Source organism: Rhinoraja longicauda, chromosome 4, assembly GCF_053455715.1.
Source record: "Rhinoraja longicauda isolate Sanriku21f chromosome 4, sRhiLon1.1, whole genome shotgun sequence".
Lineage (NCBI taxonomy): Eukaryota > Metazoa > Chordata > Chondrichthyes > Rajiformes > Arhynchobatidae > Rhinoraja > Rhinoraja longicauda.
The window spans coordinates 23,563,455-23,579,817 of NC_135956.1; the positions used below are offsets into that span (position 1 = coordinate 23,563,455).

Here is a 16,363-nt window from a genome sequence, read left to right on the forward strand (position 1 = left end):
TCTATAAACTCTAAACTATCATTGACATTGATATTTGTTTATTTTTGTCATGGGTACCGTGATACAGTGGAAAACTTTGTTTGTGTGCTATCTAGTTCAATCAAATTCACAAGTTCACAAGTTATAGAATATTCACAAGTTCACTAGTTATTGGCTGCCATCCAGCCAATCTGCTATCCATACTAGTATCTTTCCTTTAATACCATGGGCCCTCAACTTCCTCATCAGCCTGACGTGCGGCACCTTATCGAATGCCTTCTGAAAATCTAGGTAATATTATACAAGAGTATAATCAAGCCATAACAAGTACAACAGGTACTGCAAAGAGAAAAATACAAGAGGGCAGAGTATAGTGTTACAGCATTTTAGCAATACAGTTATGTAAAAAGTGTAGATTAAAAAATGTTACGTTTGCTGTGAGGTATGTTGGATTTTCTTGATTCAATTTCCCTGTTATTTCTTCAAATAATTAAAAATTATCTCTTTGAAATCTCATTGCATTTCACATGCAGAGGCACTTGATACTAACAACGGGGGTAGTTCCCAGAAGTACATCAGTTGTGGCCCAGTGCCTGGCTGAAGATGAAGATCATGATAGTGAAAGATATGGAGGATGTATTTTGAAAGTATTCATACATTCATTCATTCATTCATTCATTCAAATGCCTGGCATGTTGTCCAGCCTGCCTGATCGCATTCAAGAGACAAGAACCATGGACTTACTGCAATATCAGACCATTATTTCCAGTGGGGATGTGGTAGCCCCCCCCCCCCCCCCCCTCCGTGCCTGCAATAGATATTGTCTTCTGCAGCAGCGATTTGAGCCAATTCTGCTTCTCTTGAGGTGTAAGTAAAATGCATACAGATTTTTATGTGCCTCAGTGAGCTATTGCGCAACTCAGAGCTTTACTTGTTCTTTGGATGCCATCAGGGAGTACTCATTAACAGACTGCTGTATTGTGAGTTAATTATGTGTATTGGTGCAGATCTGGGAGCACTGGTATGATCCGTGCTACACCAAACATACAGCCTTTTGGATGGTATGCCCAGGACAGAGTGACATTATTAAATCAGTATATACTGCCCTTTCCCAGGACATTAGGATGAGGGTCATATGAGGTTCTGATCTGAAATGTCACCTATCCATGACCTCCACATATGCAGCCTGACCTGCTGAGTTAATCCAGCACTTTGTGTCTTTTTTTTGTAAATCAGCACCTGCAGCTCCTTGTTTCTACATCAGTATTTGTCCACCTTGCTTAGATTCTCTGGCAATATGAATGAATGAATGAATGAATGAATAAGTTTATTGGCCAAGTATGTACACATACAAAGAATGTGCCTTGGTGCTCCGCTCGCAAGTAACAACATGAACAGACAGTAAACAATTAAGAATAAAGCATAAAACATTAAAACATTAGGAATACAACTTTACGGTTTAAACATGTGAGTGAAATAAACCAGAGCAAAAAGAAACTACAGACTTTTGGTTATTGAGTAGATGTTTTTATGTCTGGCTGTGGCTGCTTTGACAGTCCAGAGTCGCCTTCCAGAGGGAAGTGTTTCAAAGAGTTTGTGGCCAGGGTGAGAGGGGTCAGAGATGATCTTGCCCGCTCGCTTCCTGGCCCTTGCAGTGTACAGTTCGTCAATGGGGAGAAGGTTGCAGCCAACAACCTTCTCAGCTGATCGAACGATGCATTACAGCCTTCGGATGTTATGCTTGGGGTTGAGGGTGCTAGACCAATACAGGAGAGGCTTTGGTTCCAGGGCTCACTCACTGACACCCTCTCCCCTTTCCTCTTCCCCCTCTACACGGAATGGGCTCAACGGGTCCACTTGGTCTAGTATATATATATATCAAATTTCCTCACAACTCAGAAGACAGCCATTTGCCCCATTGAGTGCATGATGACACTCAACGTAATCTTATCATTCTTATTTAGTTATAGTTTAGTTTAGAGATACAGTGCAGAAACAGACCCTTCGGACCACTGAGTCCACGCTGACCAATGATCCCTGCACACTAACACTATCCTACGCACTAGGGACAATTTGCAATTTTAATGAAGCCAATTAACCTACAATCCCCTACGTCTTTGGAGTGTGGGAGGAAGCCGGAGCACCCAGAGAATACCCACGCGGTCACAGGGAGAACGTACAAACTCTGTACAGCCAGCACCCATGGTCAGAATCGAACCGGGGTCTCTGGCGCTGTGAGGCAGCAACTCTATCACTGCGCCACCGTGCCACCCATTTATTTCTCTGTACTCTATTCTCTCACACTTAATCATTAACAATCCCCACCCGATACTCCCAACAGACACTTACACCAGTGGCAATTTCAAACAGCTAATTAACAACTATTGCTCCTTTGGGATATGAGAAAAAACTGGAGCACCCTCAGGGAACCCCATGCAATTCTAGGTGGAAGGTGCAAATTCCAAGAACACAGCACAAGATGTCAGAATCACATGTGGGATGTTGGATTTATGAGACAGCTCAATTACCTGCAGCCCACGGTATAAAGCCTTTGTCTATGTAAACTTAATTTAACGTGTGATAAAACCAGACACATCATGGATGTGACTGTACTGTTCAGTGTGTGCAAATGCCAAAAAGTCCTGGGCAATCTCCTTCAGCAATGGTTAGAACTGGTACAGCTATAGGTAAGAATAGGTAAGAATAGGAAATGGTGGATTGTAATGGGATTATTTGCAATAGCAGGCTCAAAAGTCAAGAGTATTTAATGGTTATATATATTGAAAACGGAACACCGAAATTCTCACTTGCAGCAGCTTAACATATCGGTCTACACAGTGGTTATAGATCACATAATAAATAAATACATAAGATCAGTAAATTAAAAAACAACAACAATATTAGTACAAAAACAGCCCAAAGTCCCTAGTGCAACCAAGGCAGCTCGTAGTTTATAGTTTAGTTGGTGCTTGTGGTGTTCAAGAACCGATAGTTGTTGGGAAGAAGCTGTTCCTGAACCTGGAGGTCATGGCTTTCACCCTCCTCTACCTTCTTCCTGATTGCAGGAGTGAAATTTGAGCCTGGCCTGGGTGGTGAGTCCTCAATCATGCTGGCTGCCTTTTTGAGGCAGCGCTCCCTATAGATTATAAGATTACTGAATTCCAAGGAATGTTTATCTCAAAATGTCAAAATTGCAGCATTACTTGTATTTAAATCTAAAGCTAATATGTAAAAATAATCATTAATAATGACTTTTGCTTTGCAGTTCAATTTTAGGAAGCGGCTTGAGTCAGTTTAAATCTGACACATTTGGAGTCCAATTTCCTTTCTTTACAAGATTTCGGAACTGTGCTAACAGGTAACTGATCAATTTTGAAATTGGAAAGTTGAGTTCATTGAATCATCGAGCAAATTTTAAAAGCAATGGAAAACTGTCAATTTTATTTGTGTACTGCATTCGCTGTTTAGGATCATGAATTGTTTTATGTAATTGATGGGTTTGACACAAATGATTCCCCCCCCTTGGATTCTATTGTTTGAAGAGGGATAAATTGTGAGTTAAAATATAAAACATTCCTTTAATTGGAGGCAAAAGTAAAGCAATGTTGTCCTAAAATTCCTGTTTAGAAGTGGTAAAAAATTATCCTTGGGCTTGTTGATCTGTTTCAGGAGAAACTTCATTACTGCAGGCGCAGGAGCAGGGATTGCTTCAGTGTTTCGAGCCCCTGTGGGTGGGCTGCTGTTCACTTTTGAAGAGGTGGCTTCTTTCTGGGATATCAAACTAGCCTGGCAGACCTTTTTCTGTTGTTTGATGGCTACATTTACCACTGATCTCCTCTCCTCCTCTTTCCATGGATTTACCTATCAGGGCCATTTTGGATTCTTCAAGGCTGAAGAAAGCATCTTATTTGGGGTATGTTTTGTGAAGAGTCAAGGTATAAAGCTCCATTAAATTAATATGCTGGTTACTCACTATGTCAAGCCATTATAGTGCTGTCTGTGTGGAGTTTGCATGTTCTCTCTGTGACCACGTGGGTTGCCACTGGGTCCACCGGTTTCCGCCCACATTCCAAAGAGGTGTGGGTTTGTAGGTTAATTGGCTTCTGTAAATTGTAAATAGTCCCTAGTGTTTAGGATAGTGGTCGTGTATGTGGTGATTGTTGGTTGGTGTGTACTCTGTGAAATTGCCCCTGTGTAGGGAGCGGATACGAAAGTGGGATAACATATAAGTAGTGTGAACGAATGATCAATGGTCGGCTTGGACATAGTGGACCAAAAGGCCTGATTTCATGTTGTATCTTCCATAGAGTCATAGTGATACAGTGTGGAAACAGACCCTTTGCCCCAACTTGCCCACACCGGCCAACATGTCCCAGCTACACTAATCCTACCTGCCAGCATTTGGTCCTTATCCCTCCAAACCTGTCCTATCCATGTACTTGTCTAACTGTTTCTTAAATGTTGGGATAGTCCCTGCCTCAACTACCTCCTCTGGCAGCTTGTTCCATACATCCACCACCCTTTGTGTGAAAAAGTTACCCCTCAGATTCCTATTAAATATTTTCCCTTTCACCTTAAATTCCAATTTTTAAAAAACTTCAAATAATATTAAAAGACATTAATGTATTGGAGATGGACCAGCTCACATCTTTGCTTGTTTTCAATAATTTGGAATATTGCAAAAGAGTGCTTTAAGAATATTTATTATTCCCTTTTATAATAAATCTATCATAATTGAGTGGATAATTTTAAAAGTGACCCACAAGCTACTGTACATACCTTTTAGTGGGGAACTCACCCTCAAGGTATTTCTGGTCTGAGCTAACCTTCCTGGCAAATTGCAAGCTTTCTATTCCCCTCATGGCAAAAACATTCCTTTCTAGTTTTACATTACAGCCTTCTTGATCAGCAGAGGATATACTTTCCAAAGAGAAATAAGGTAGTTGATTTGTTCTTTGGAGAACTCTGTTGTACCGGAAAGTATGTTCCTTATCTGCTCTCGGCAATAATTCTTGCCTTAGGATCTTTTTGTATAATGAAACTGTAAGAAATTTAATAACACCCTGAGGACAGATTTCATGTTGTATGTTTCATGTTGATTTCAATTGTCTCCATGTCATCACAAGGCAATATCTTAGTCGCAATACAATTGGAGGCATTGTAGTTTCTTTGTACCTGGTCTTCTTGAAGAAAATCATTTTAAAAGAACGACTTTCAAATGCCCTCAACAAGCTAACACCTTACTACGAAGAGAACCACCTCCGTGCAAGTCCATCAAAGACACAGGTGTGTGCATTCCATCTGTGCATCCGAGAAGTCAAACGCCGACTGGTCTGGTACCCCTCTTGAAAACTGCGATCACCCATTATATCTAGGAGTCACCTTAGATCATTGTCTCTCCTTCAAGACCCATGTTGAGAAGACAAAAGCTAAAGTCAGTGCAAGAAACAACATTGTCAGCAAACTTACTGGAACAAGATCGGGCGCAATTCCTGACAATCTACGATCAACTGCCTTGGCCCTTTGATACTCAACAGCAGGATATGCATGCCCAGTCTGGGAAAGATCAGCCCATGCTAAGAAGATTGATCCAGCCATCAATACAACCTGCAGCCTTGTCACTGGATGTCTTAGACCAACATCAACTGACAGCCTATACACTACCAGAGATTCGTCGCAGTGCAACAAGCAGTAGAGAACATCATCGCCAGACCACAGATGTACGACGTCCCCTATTCGGACATGAACCCGCAAAGAGTCGGCTAAAGTCCAGGAAAAGCTTCCTCAACGAAGTTGAACCAAATGCTGAAGCTGAAGGTACTGGAGTTGCATTGTGGGAAGAAAGACTAGCCAATCTCCCATCAACGACATCCATGTCCATAAGTGCCAAAGTCGAACCTCCTCCTGCGGCCGAATCAGGCTGGGCTGAATGGAAATGCCTCAACAGACTGAGAGCTGGTACTGGTCGTTGTTAAGCGACTTTCACGAAGTGGGGTTATATAACACTGAAGACGTCATCTGCATATGTGGCACTGAACCACAAACTATGGAGCACCTATTGAGATATCCTCTATTGGAGCACGAATGTAAAGCTGAGGACCTCGCAGAGAACAATGATATTGCTGTTCAGTTTAGGCTGAAACACAATATCTAGCATGTGTGGACACCGTAAGAAGAAGATTTTAAAATGTTCAGGGCTTGAAATGTACCTACAATGAAAAAAGAAACAAAAGTGCTTGGGAAACTCAGCAGGTCAGGCAGCATCTCCAGAGAACATAGGTGACATTTCAGGTTGGGATGCTTCTTCAGACTGATTGTTGTGATGTTGTGGGGGGATGGAGGGGCGCAGGGAGGAAGCTGGAAGTGAGGAGGGGTATGACAACGCCCAGTCAGTGCTTGGTAGATACAGGTGTAATTGGCAAGGTTGGATGAGTTAGGAGTCAGGGAAGGAATTCGGCCTGATTCTATTGCTAGGTGGCCTAGAGAACATTCCTGGCAGTGTTGGTAACTGGGAGTGGATTCGTGGTAATAGGAGAAGGCATTGGACATTACAATCAAGGGGTAAATAAAAATCATGTCCATTGAAAGCTCCATGCACCAAATATCAAGGCATGGTAAAAGTCAGTGTGGCCTCTTTAAATATTGGAGCAAACCCAGGTGTTTTTTGAAGACCTTATTTTGGGCAATACTGATGGGCGTTTCATCATCTGCCAAGCCAACAAGTTTGAGATATGCTAACTCGGCATGAACTAGAGCTCCACTATGGAGCCCCACCTCTGCATTGTTTGGATGCAGCTTTGCGTTATCTACATTTCCTTGACATCTATTCCTGTACTGAAAAACATCAGTATTCTTTAAAGGGATAGTTATTATATTGTTACATTTGCCAGAGACATTAGTGAGGCCTCATTTGGAGCTGGAAAGAGTGCAGAGATTTACGAGGATGTTGCCAGGACTTGGCCTGAAATATAGGGAGAGGTTGGGCAGGCTTGGTCTTTATTTCTTAGAGTGCAAGAGGCTGAGGGGGATTTTATAGACGTGTACAAAATCACGAGAAGAATGGATTGGGTGAATACACATAATCTTTTACCTAGGGTAGGGGAATCAAGAACCAGAGGACATAAGTTTAAGGCGAGAGGAGAAAGATTTAATAGCGACATGAGGAGCACCTTTTTCACAAAGAGGGTGGTATATATGGAATGAGCTGCAAGAGGAGCTACTTGAGGCAGGCACAATCAATCTGAATAAGGGTCTCGACCCAAAACGTCGCACATTCCTTCTCTCCGGAGATGCTGCCTGTCCTGCTGAGTTAATCAGCATTTTGTGCCTAACAACATTTAAAAGACAGTGGACTGGTAAATGGACAGGAAATTCCTTAGAGGGATGTGGGTTAAATGCGGGCAAATGGGAGTGGTTTAGGTGGGGCATTTTGGTCCGCATGGACGAATTGGGCTGATGGGCCTGTTTCTGCACTGTTTGACTCTATTATCAAGCTTCTCAATTTAAATTAGTATTGATATTAACAAATATTCTCTTTCGTCTAGGTGAAATACTTGCTTGACATGAATATTATGGTCTTCATTCCATCCATTATCCTGGGAATAATAGGTGGTCTGCTGGGAGCATTGTTTATCTCAATGAACATGAGAGTCAACAAATTTCGGATCAAATTATTTAATTTAATTAAGCACCCATTAATGCAAAAGTTAAGCAAGCTCTTGGAGGCAATCCTGATTTTGGTAAGTTTTTTGTAGTGTACAGCTAAATGTAGATAATTTGATTCCGGTAATATTTCCGGCAAAGGCTGACTCTTGGATGATTAATTTCTATTATTACCCCTATATTGTTGAGCTCTTAATTCACATAATTTTTTTAAAAACAACACAGCCACAGGAAGATGTAATATCTATCCAAAGGCTGGTACCGAGTTGTTGTTTGTGTTTTTGTTTAAGATTGTAAAAACTGGAAAGATGGATTAAGGGCATATGTTATTTCAAGACATTGAATATTTTGGAATGAAATTATAGCCTGTTATGTATTGGATTGTGGCAACATTGTTTAATGTAGAAAATCCAAGAATGTCTCCCTCTGTGAAGAAATCCACAGTTTGAAAACTTGGTCCTGACACTGCACACCTTTATTTCATGCAATACACTTGTTGGTAGACACAAGAAGCTGTGGGTTCTGGAATCTCGAGCGAAGAAACAAATTTGGAATTCCTCCAAGCAATTTGTATTATTATCCACTTTGGTAATTTGGATTACTGACTATTTCCCAGTATCTTTGAATATTTACTGAAACAATAATAACGTGTACGTTAGAGATCATATTAATTTATTGACATTTAGTATCGTCCAGCATGATACCATTAACATTGATCAGTGCATCTGAAGAACAGAATTGCATGCACTTTCCAAAGGCCGCCGTGTCCTGAATGAATAAATTAAATACAAATTCTACATTATTGACTTTTGTTGGTATGATAGAGATTTAATGGTGATAAAAACAATTTTTCCAACTTTGTCTTCTGGATATTTTTTGTTTTTTATTAATTAAAACATAAGAAAAATCAGACTTTACTGCTGTTTTTATGGATTTTATAACAGTGCTTTATACACCCACACCAGCTCATCGCAGCCCATCTGTCGTAGAAACTATTTTAATGCAAAGTGCTGAAGGAACTCGGGGTCAGGCAGCTTTTGGGGAAGGAACGGACAAGCAACTTTTTGGGTGGGGAATCTTCTTCAGAATGATCAGTCTGAAGAACGGCTCCGACCCGAAACATCAACTATCTGTGCTCGCCAGAAATGCTGCCTGACCGCTGCGCTGAGTTACTCAAGCACTTTTAGTCCTTTTTTTAGTAAGCCAGCATCTGCATTTCCTTATTTCTACACTACGCTCTTAAAAATTGGAAACAAGCTTGATGGAATAATAAAAGACTGCAAGTGACTTGCCTGGTAACTGATCTCCCGGTGGCCGAGCACTTCAACTCCTCCTCCCATTCCCAGTCTGACCTTTCTGTCATGGGCCTCCTCCAGTGCCATAGTGAGGCACACCGGAAATTGGAGGAACAGCACCTCATATTTCGCCTGGGAAGCTTGCTGCCCAGTGGTATGAACATCGACTTCTCCAACTTTAGATAGTTCCTCTGTCCCTCTCTTCCCCTCCTCCTTCCCAGATCTCCCTCTATCTTCCTGTTTCCACCTATATTCTTCCCCTCCTCCTTCCCAGATCTCCCTCTGTCTTCCTGTTTCCACCTATATCCTTCCTTTGTCCCGCCCCCCTGACATCAGTCTGAAGAAGGGTCTCGACCCGAAACGTCACCCATCCCTTCTCTCCAGAGATGCTGCCTGACCTGCTGAGTTACTCCAGCATTCTGTGAATAAATACCTTCTATTTGTACCAGCATCTGCAGTTATTTTCTTATACTGCCTTATTCTGGAGTTCACAGATTTTTATTGAACAACAAATCTTGATTAATTGACTGCAATTTTAGCACCCTTTTTAATAACATTGGGAAATTACTTGGAGTTCTTTTCAATTAAAATGTTTATTATTCACATACACGTTTATAATCTCTGTAATTGGAAGATAGAGTATTCCTGAAGTTTTGAACCTGTGTGACTACTTGTTTGGCAGGTAGTCACAATTACAGCCACGGTCTACGTGCCTTCCTTCTTCCCGTGCAGCCCGCTCTCCCCTGACTCGCACAACAAACCGGAAAACAGGTGAGATATGCATCCTTCCTTTCCAGTATACATCCCAAGGGGCCACACGAGTGGCAAGAGTGTTTATTTGAAGATAGACGCAAACTCTACTGACTTTGACATTATTGCAGGTATAGACACTGAGAATGAATGAAGAGTTTTTGTTCAGATTTTGTTTTGTATACAAAAGGACACAAGGTCCTGGAGTAACTCAGTCAGTCAAGCAGCATCTCTGGAGAACATGGAGACGTTTTAGCACGAGACCATTGTCCTTTTGTGACCTTTTGTGTATTAACCAGCATCTACAGTTCTATGTTTCTACATTTTGTTTTGCATAGAGTCATACAGCGAGGAAACAGGCCCTTCAGCCCACGCTAACCAACATACCCCACCTACTCTAGTCCCACCTGCCTGGTTTTGGCCCATATCCATCTAAACCTATCCAATCCATTTACCTGTCTAAATATTTCCTAAACGTTGCCATAGTACCTACCTCAGCTATCTCCTCTGGCAGCTCATTCGATACAATGTGTGTAAAAAAAAGTTGTATATTTTATTCTGAATAAAGTTTATTTTTGAAATTAAAAAGCATTCTGTCTCCCTCCCTCCCTCCCTCCACTCTTCAACGCTTTAGCTGGTCCATGCAATGCAGTTTGACACTTTTGTGTGTGGTCACAGCGCAGAACGTGGCATCACACTTGATCACAGTCAAATTTCATTTGAGGGTTACCACATAAGGCCGACCTGCACTTAATAATTCAAATTTAGAAAAAGGCACAGAATGCTGGAGTAGCATCTCTGGACAACATGGATAGGTGACATTTTGGGTCGGGACCCTTCTTCAGACCGATTGTGGGAGGGAAGGGAGAAGAAAACTGGGAGAGAGGAGGGGCAGGACAAAGCCTGGCAGGTAATATGTTGAGACAGATGAGGAGGTATTTTGTAGGAAGGAATTGCAGATGCTGGTTTAAACCGAAGGTAGACACAAAAAGCTGGAGTAACTCAGCGGGACAGGCAGCATCTCTGGAGAGAAGGAATGGGTGACGTTTCGGGTCGAGACCCTTCTTCAGGCTGGTTAGGGATAAGGAAAACTGGAGATATAGACGATGATGTAGAGAGATAAAGTACAATGAATGAAAAATATGCAAAAAAGTAACGATGATAAAGGAAACAGGCCATTGTTAGCTGTTGGGTGAAAATGAGAAGCTAGTGCGACTTTGGTGGGGGAGGGATAGAGAGAGAGGGAATGCTGGGGCTACCTGAAGTTAGAAAAATCAATATTCATACCACTGGACTGTAAGCTTCCCAAGTGAAATATGAGATGCTGTTCCTCCAATTTGCGTTTAGCCTCACTCTGACAATGGAGAAGACCAAGGACAGAAAAGTTTGTGTGGGAATGGGAAGGAGAATTAAAGTGTTTAGCAACCGTGAGATCGCCCAGTTTACGTTTGGTCTCGCCGATGTATAAGAGTGCACATCTTGAACAACGGATACAGTAGATGAAGTTGGAGGTGCAAGTGAACCTCTGCCTAACCTGAAAGGACTGTCGGGGTCCCTGGACAGAGTCGAGGGAGGAGGTATAGGGACAGGTGTTGCATCTTCTGTGATTACGGGAGAAGGTACCTGGGGAGAGGATGGTTTATGTGGGAAGGGATGAGCTAAACAGGGAGTTGCGGAGGGAACGATCTCCGTGGAAGGTAGAAAGGGATGGAGATGGGAAGATGTGACTAGTGCTGGGATCCCGTTGGAGGTGGTGAAATTTTCGGAGGATTATGTGTTGTATGCGACGGCTGATGGGGTAGATGGCAAGTACTAGGGGTCTCTGTCTCTGTTGCGACTAGGGGGAGGGGGAGCAAGGGCGGAGCTGCGGGGTACCGAGGAGACACGAGTCAGGGCCTCATCTACTCCCTACTCCCAATTCCTCTGACTGCGCCGCATCTGCGCCCAAGATGAAGTGTTCCATACCAGGACATCCGAGATGTCCTCATTCTTTAGGGATTCTTGATTTATCACATTCAGTTCAGGGTACCGTATCTCAAGGAAGACGTATTGATCATGGAGCAGATACAGCATACAGTCACCAGAATTAAATCAGGCAGTAAACATTGAAATATCTGAAAGCCTATGTAAAATAGGACTTAGTATATAGAACATTAGAGCGGAATTAGTTGTTATGCTCCAGTTGATCACAGGAGTTCACAGAGTAGAATAAGGGAAACTCTGACATCTACTGAGGAGAGTCTGGAACCTGGGGGCATAGCCTTAAAATCAGAGTTTGGCCATTCTAGTGTGATGCCAGAGATCGCTGCTTCTTAGAGCTGGTAGTGAACAATTACAATTTTTTCCGCGAAATTAGTTGAGGCTCAATTGAAAATGCCAGAAACAAGATTTATTGATTTTGTTAGCAAGACCATTGAGATATATGGAATCAAATCAATTAGATTGAATTTAGATCAGCTGTGATTTAGTTCAGTAGTGGAGTAATCTTTAAATGCTGAATAGTGCACTCCTCTTTGAATTTTCCAATGCACCTCAAAGTCATCAGGCACCAAACTACATCAGATAAAAACAGCAGCTTGCTTAGAAGTGGGGGAAAGATAGTTTTGGGAACAAGTTCCAGGGATTGCTGAGGTAACTGAAGGCAAGGCTCTGAATAAAAGTGGAAAATAAATTGAAGAAGCATAATTAAAGGGGCACAAAATTCTTGGAAGATTACAGAGATAAAGCCACATGTAGAGATTTCAAATAATTTGAACAAGCTTGAGCACATCTACTTTGACTATTACTGGAATAGGGGCTGTTATAATGAATGAAGGGTGATGGGTGAACGTGAGGTTGCAAGTGACAACACTGTTACAGCAAGTGGGAGACTGGCCAGGAGAATGTTTAGTCGTTCTTATTCCCAACTCTGCTCAATTGATCACTATCTACTATTGCTCTAACTTTCCTCCACAGCTTTGTCGCCTCCAAGCTGGGATTTCCACACTGTCAGGCAAATGAACCAGTTTGCACCACCTAAATCAACAGTTCTGGTTTATTGTGCAATCTGCTTCTCTGTTCCACTCTGTGTGTAAGGGACTTTAGTTCTCACATCATGCACATTGGAGTTTTCTTCCTGCACCAATGTTCGTTACTTGACTGATCCCAGTTTTAAAAGTACTCTCAAATCATACTTTGATCATTATAAGAAAATAACTGCAGATGCTGGTACAAATCGAAGGTATTTATTCACAAAATGCTGTCTGAAGAAGGGAATCGACCCGAAACGTCACCCATTCCTTCTCTCCTGAGATGCTGCCTGACCTGCTGAGTTATTCCAGCATTTTGTGAATAAATACTTTGATCATTTTTCTCCTCAGTCTAATTCACTTTAATATGCAATATTAAACATGTAATTTAAGTTCCTGTCACTGATCTCAAGTAAAAATAATAATTATATTGACAACTCCACAATATTTGTTTAATACTTTAGTGCTGTAAAATAATCTCTCCTGGTAGGGTTCCCTCTAGGGCAACTTGCAAGGGCAAATTTATGATGTTTGTGAACTCTGCTACCAGAGGAAATTACATTTCTAAGTGCCACTTCAGAGTTGAGTTCAAGCGTAGCTTACTCAAAGCTTTAACTCACGATAGGTTAGAACCGAGCATGGGGATCTATGGCAATAACTGTGCAGAAAATGTAGAGCTACAGAGGAAGATTAGTTAGCTCAGATTCTGTCTATCCTTAAAAAGGATTTTATGATTTATGGGATTGTAACAATTTTATGTCAATGTGCAAATACATATTTTTATGAACTAATTAAGGTATAATGGAAAAATGACAAATAACAGCCCAAAAAAAGCAGTGTGCTATGATACACCATTTCAGATATCCAGAACCTTCATATCAACACAGATAAATTCACAAAGAAATGGAATCTTTCAATGCAATATGCACCAGAATTGACGTCTGTGGGTATTGAAGTTGGAGGATAAATTCATACTAGTGAATATTACTTAATTATTGATATCAAGGTATGAAGATTACATTTCCCACTCCTGGTCTTACCATACCTAACCCTGTGATTATACATTTATATCATTCATGACAACAACAATAGCCGTGGCTCTCAGGATCCTTATGGGTGTTAAAGGATATTCTGCTCGCTATAGTTTATCAATATATTGCAACCTTACAAGTTGTTTCTTAAATCATTTCATAGATTCTCTCTCCATTATTCTTCTCTAAAGCACATTTGTAGGGAATGGGATAACACAGAACTAGTGCGAATAGATATGAATGATGGTCAGCATGGATTTGGTAGACCAAAAGACCTGTTTCTCCATGCTGTATCTCAAAAACTAAAAATCGACAACTGTTTGTTATCTCGATTTATTTTAACATCTTGTTAATGAGAAGCCTAATTGTTTTGTTTTCTCTCTGGCTTTACCAGGTCTCTTTACCACAACAGCTCCACAAAGGCCACTCACCCTCTGAGTAAGACCGAGCAATTCTATCTCTATAACTGCCCGCAAGGAACAACGTGGATGGGACCTGATGGCATAGAACATTCAAACTATAGTCACAATGAAGGTAAACCTCACCTAGATTAAATCCTTCTGGAACATTGTAGGATGTGGATATTCAGTTTTGTCGCAGGAGCAGTGATGTTATAACTGATGAATATGACATTACTCTTTTGATGAATATTATAGGGGTTAGAGAGCTGGTGGGGTGGGTGTTCAGGATATAAGATCCTCATTATGGCCTGCCCATTTATAGACCTTGCTACTAGATACATGGCTATTCAAATTCTGGCCAAAGTGTTGTTGTTGGAAGAATTTGAATATGGAGTTGTTGATGAAAATCAACTAAATGTATTTGGTAGACAATAAAATGCTGGAGAAACTCAGTGGGTCAGGTAGCATACCTGGAGAACATTGATAGGCGACGATTCGGGTTCCGACCCAAAATGTCACCCATCCGAGTTCTCCAAGGATGCTGCCTGACCTGCTGAGTTACTCCAGCATTTTTGTGTCTATTTTGGGTATAAACCAGCACCTGCAATACCTTGTATTTGGTATTTTCATTCACCTTAATGCTGTTTGTAAATTGATATGTAGCCACTTCCTGACATTTAATTCATGACTAAATTTTTAAAAATCTGAAAATAGGTAACATAAATCACATTAAATGAAAGGTCGACAACCAGAAACATTAACTCTGTTTCTCTCTCCATAGGCATTGCTTGACCTGCTGGGTATTTCCAGCAGTCTGTGCTTCTATTTCAGATAGCTTTTTCATAGCATTTTCATTTTGGTTTCTTTAACTGTTGTCTCTGTCTTCAGCTGCGACACTCTTGGTTGAAAATGGGAAGAATGGGATTGTATATCTCTTCAGAAGAGGAACACACAAAGAATTTGGATTTGCTGCTCTCCTTACAGCTCTCGTTATTTACTATTTATTGTCTTGTTGGACAGCTGGTACTGCCATGGCATGTGGACTTGTCATACCAATGCTGTAAGATAACATTTTACTGCTATAAACCTGTTATCGACTTTGGCTTTGCTTAGTTAACTAAAAATCTGACTTGTGTACACGTCTGGCAGGCCCCAATCTAAAGCTTTGAGTTCTATCCTGGTTGATTGCTCATTTCCAGCCATTCGTCAACTTCAGCTTATCCCAAAACCCTTCAACCTGTATCCTAGTTCTTGCACAAAAAGACGCTACCTGACCTGCTGAGTTACCCCAACACTTTGTGGGGTTTTTTTTGCAGTTCCTTGCGCCTTCTTGTTCTTGCAATCCTTTTCGATCTTCCTCCTGTTGCTTGATAATCTGCTTTGGTTTTTGGTTAAGGAGCTCTTGACTTTAAACCTTATCCATGTTTTTAACTCTTTCATGGCCATCTTCTTCTCAATCTCTGTAACCTTCTCTACCTGTGTTTGCACTAACCCGTTTCCAGCTTTTTACACACATCATGTTTTAATCAATAATGACCATGCCTGCATAAATTCATAAGTTCATAAGTTATAGGAACAAAATAAGGCCATTCGACTCATTGAGTCTACTCCGCCATTCAATCATGGCTGATCTATCTTTCCCTCTCAACCCCATTCTCCTGCCTTCTCCCCATAATTTATGACACCCTTACTAATCAAGAACCTGTCAATCTTCACTTTAACAATACCCATGAACTTGGCCTCCACAGCTGTCTATGGCAATGAATTCCACGGATTCACCACCCTTTGGCTAAAGGAATTCCTCCTCATCTTCTTTCTAAAGGTACATCCTTTTAATTTGAGGCTGAGTTCTCTGGCCCTGGACTCTCCCACTAATGGAAACGTCCTCTCCACATCCACCCTATCCGGGCCTTTTATTATTTGGTGTTTCAATGAGGTCCAATTCATCCTTCTAAACTCCAGTGAGTACAGGCCCAGAGCTGTAACCAAATCATCCCTGGGATCATTCTCATAAACCTCCTCTGGACCCTCTCCAACGCCAACACATCGTTCCTCAGATATCAGGCACAAAACTGCTCACAAATACTCCAAATGCAGTCTTACCAGTGCTTTAGAAAACCTCAGCATTACATCCCTGCTTTTACATTCTAGTCTTCTCGAAATGAATGCTAACCTTGCATTTACCTTCCTTACTACTGATTCAACTTGCAAATTAATCCTTTGGGAATCCTGCACCA

The 16,363-nt window shown here is 41.4% G+C and overlaps 1 protein-coding gene across 1 annotated transcript in view; it reads left to right on the forward strand.

Moving 5' to 3' along the window:
- The window catches only part of LOC144593090 (chloride channel protein C-like), a 71,583-nt gene that overhangs the window by 12,842 nt on the left and 42,378 nt on the right, over window positions 1–16,363 (forward strand). Inside the window, exons 5-10 of the mRNA XM_078398531.1 lie at window positions 3,245–3,337; window positions 3,649–3,892; window positions 7,524–7,718; window positions 9,619–9,707; window positions 14,120–14,259; window positions 15,015–15,186. Coding sequence (XP_078254657.1) covers window positions 3,245–3,337; window positions 3,649–3,892; window positions 7,524–7,718; window positions 9,619–9,707; window positions 14,120–14,259; window positions 15,015–15,186 — 933 coding nt within the window. The remainder of the gene's footprint in view (window positions 1–3,244; window positions 3,338–3,648; window positions 3,893–7,523; window positions 7,719–9,618; window positions 9,708–14,119; window positions 14,260–15,014; window positions 15,187–16,363) is intronic.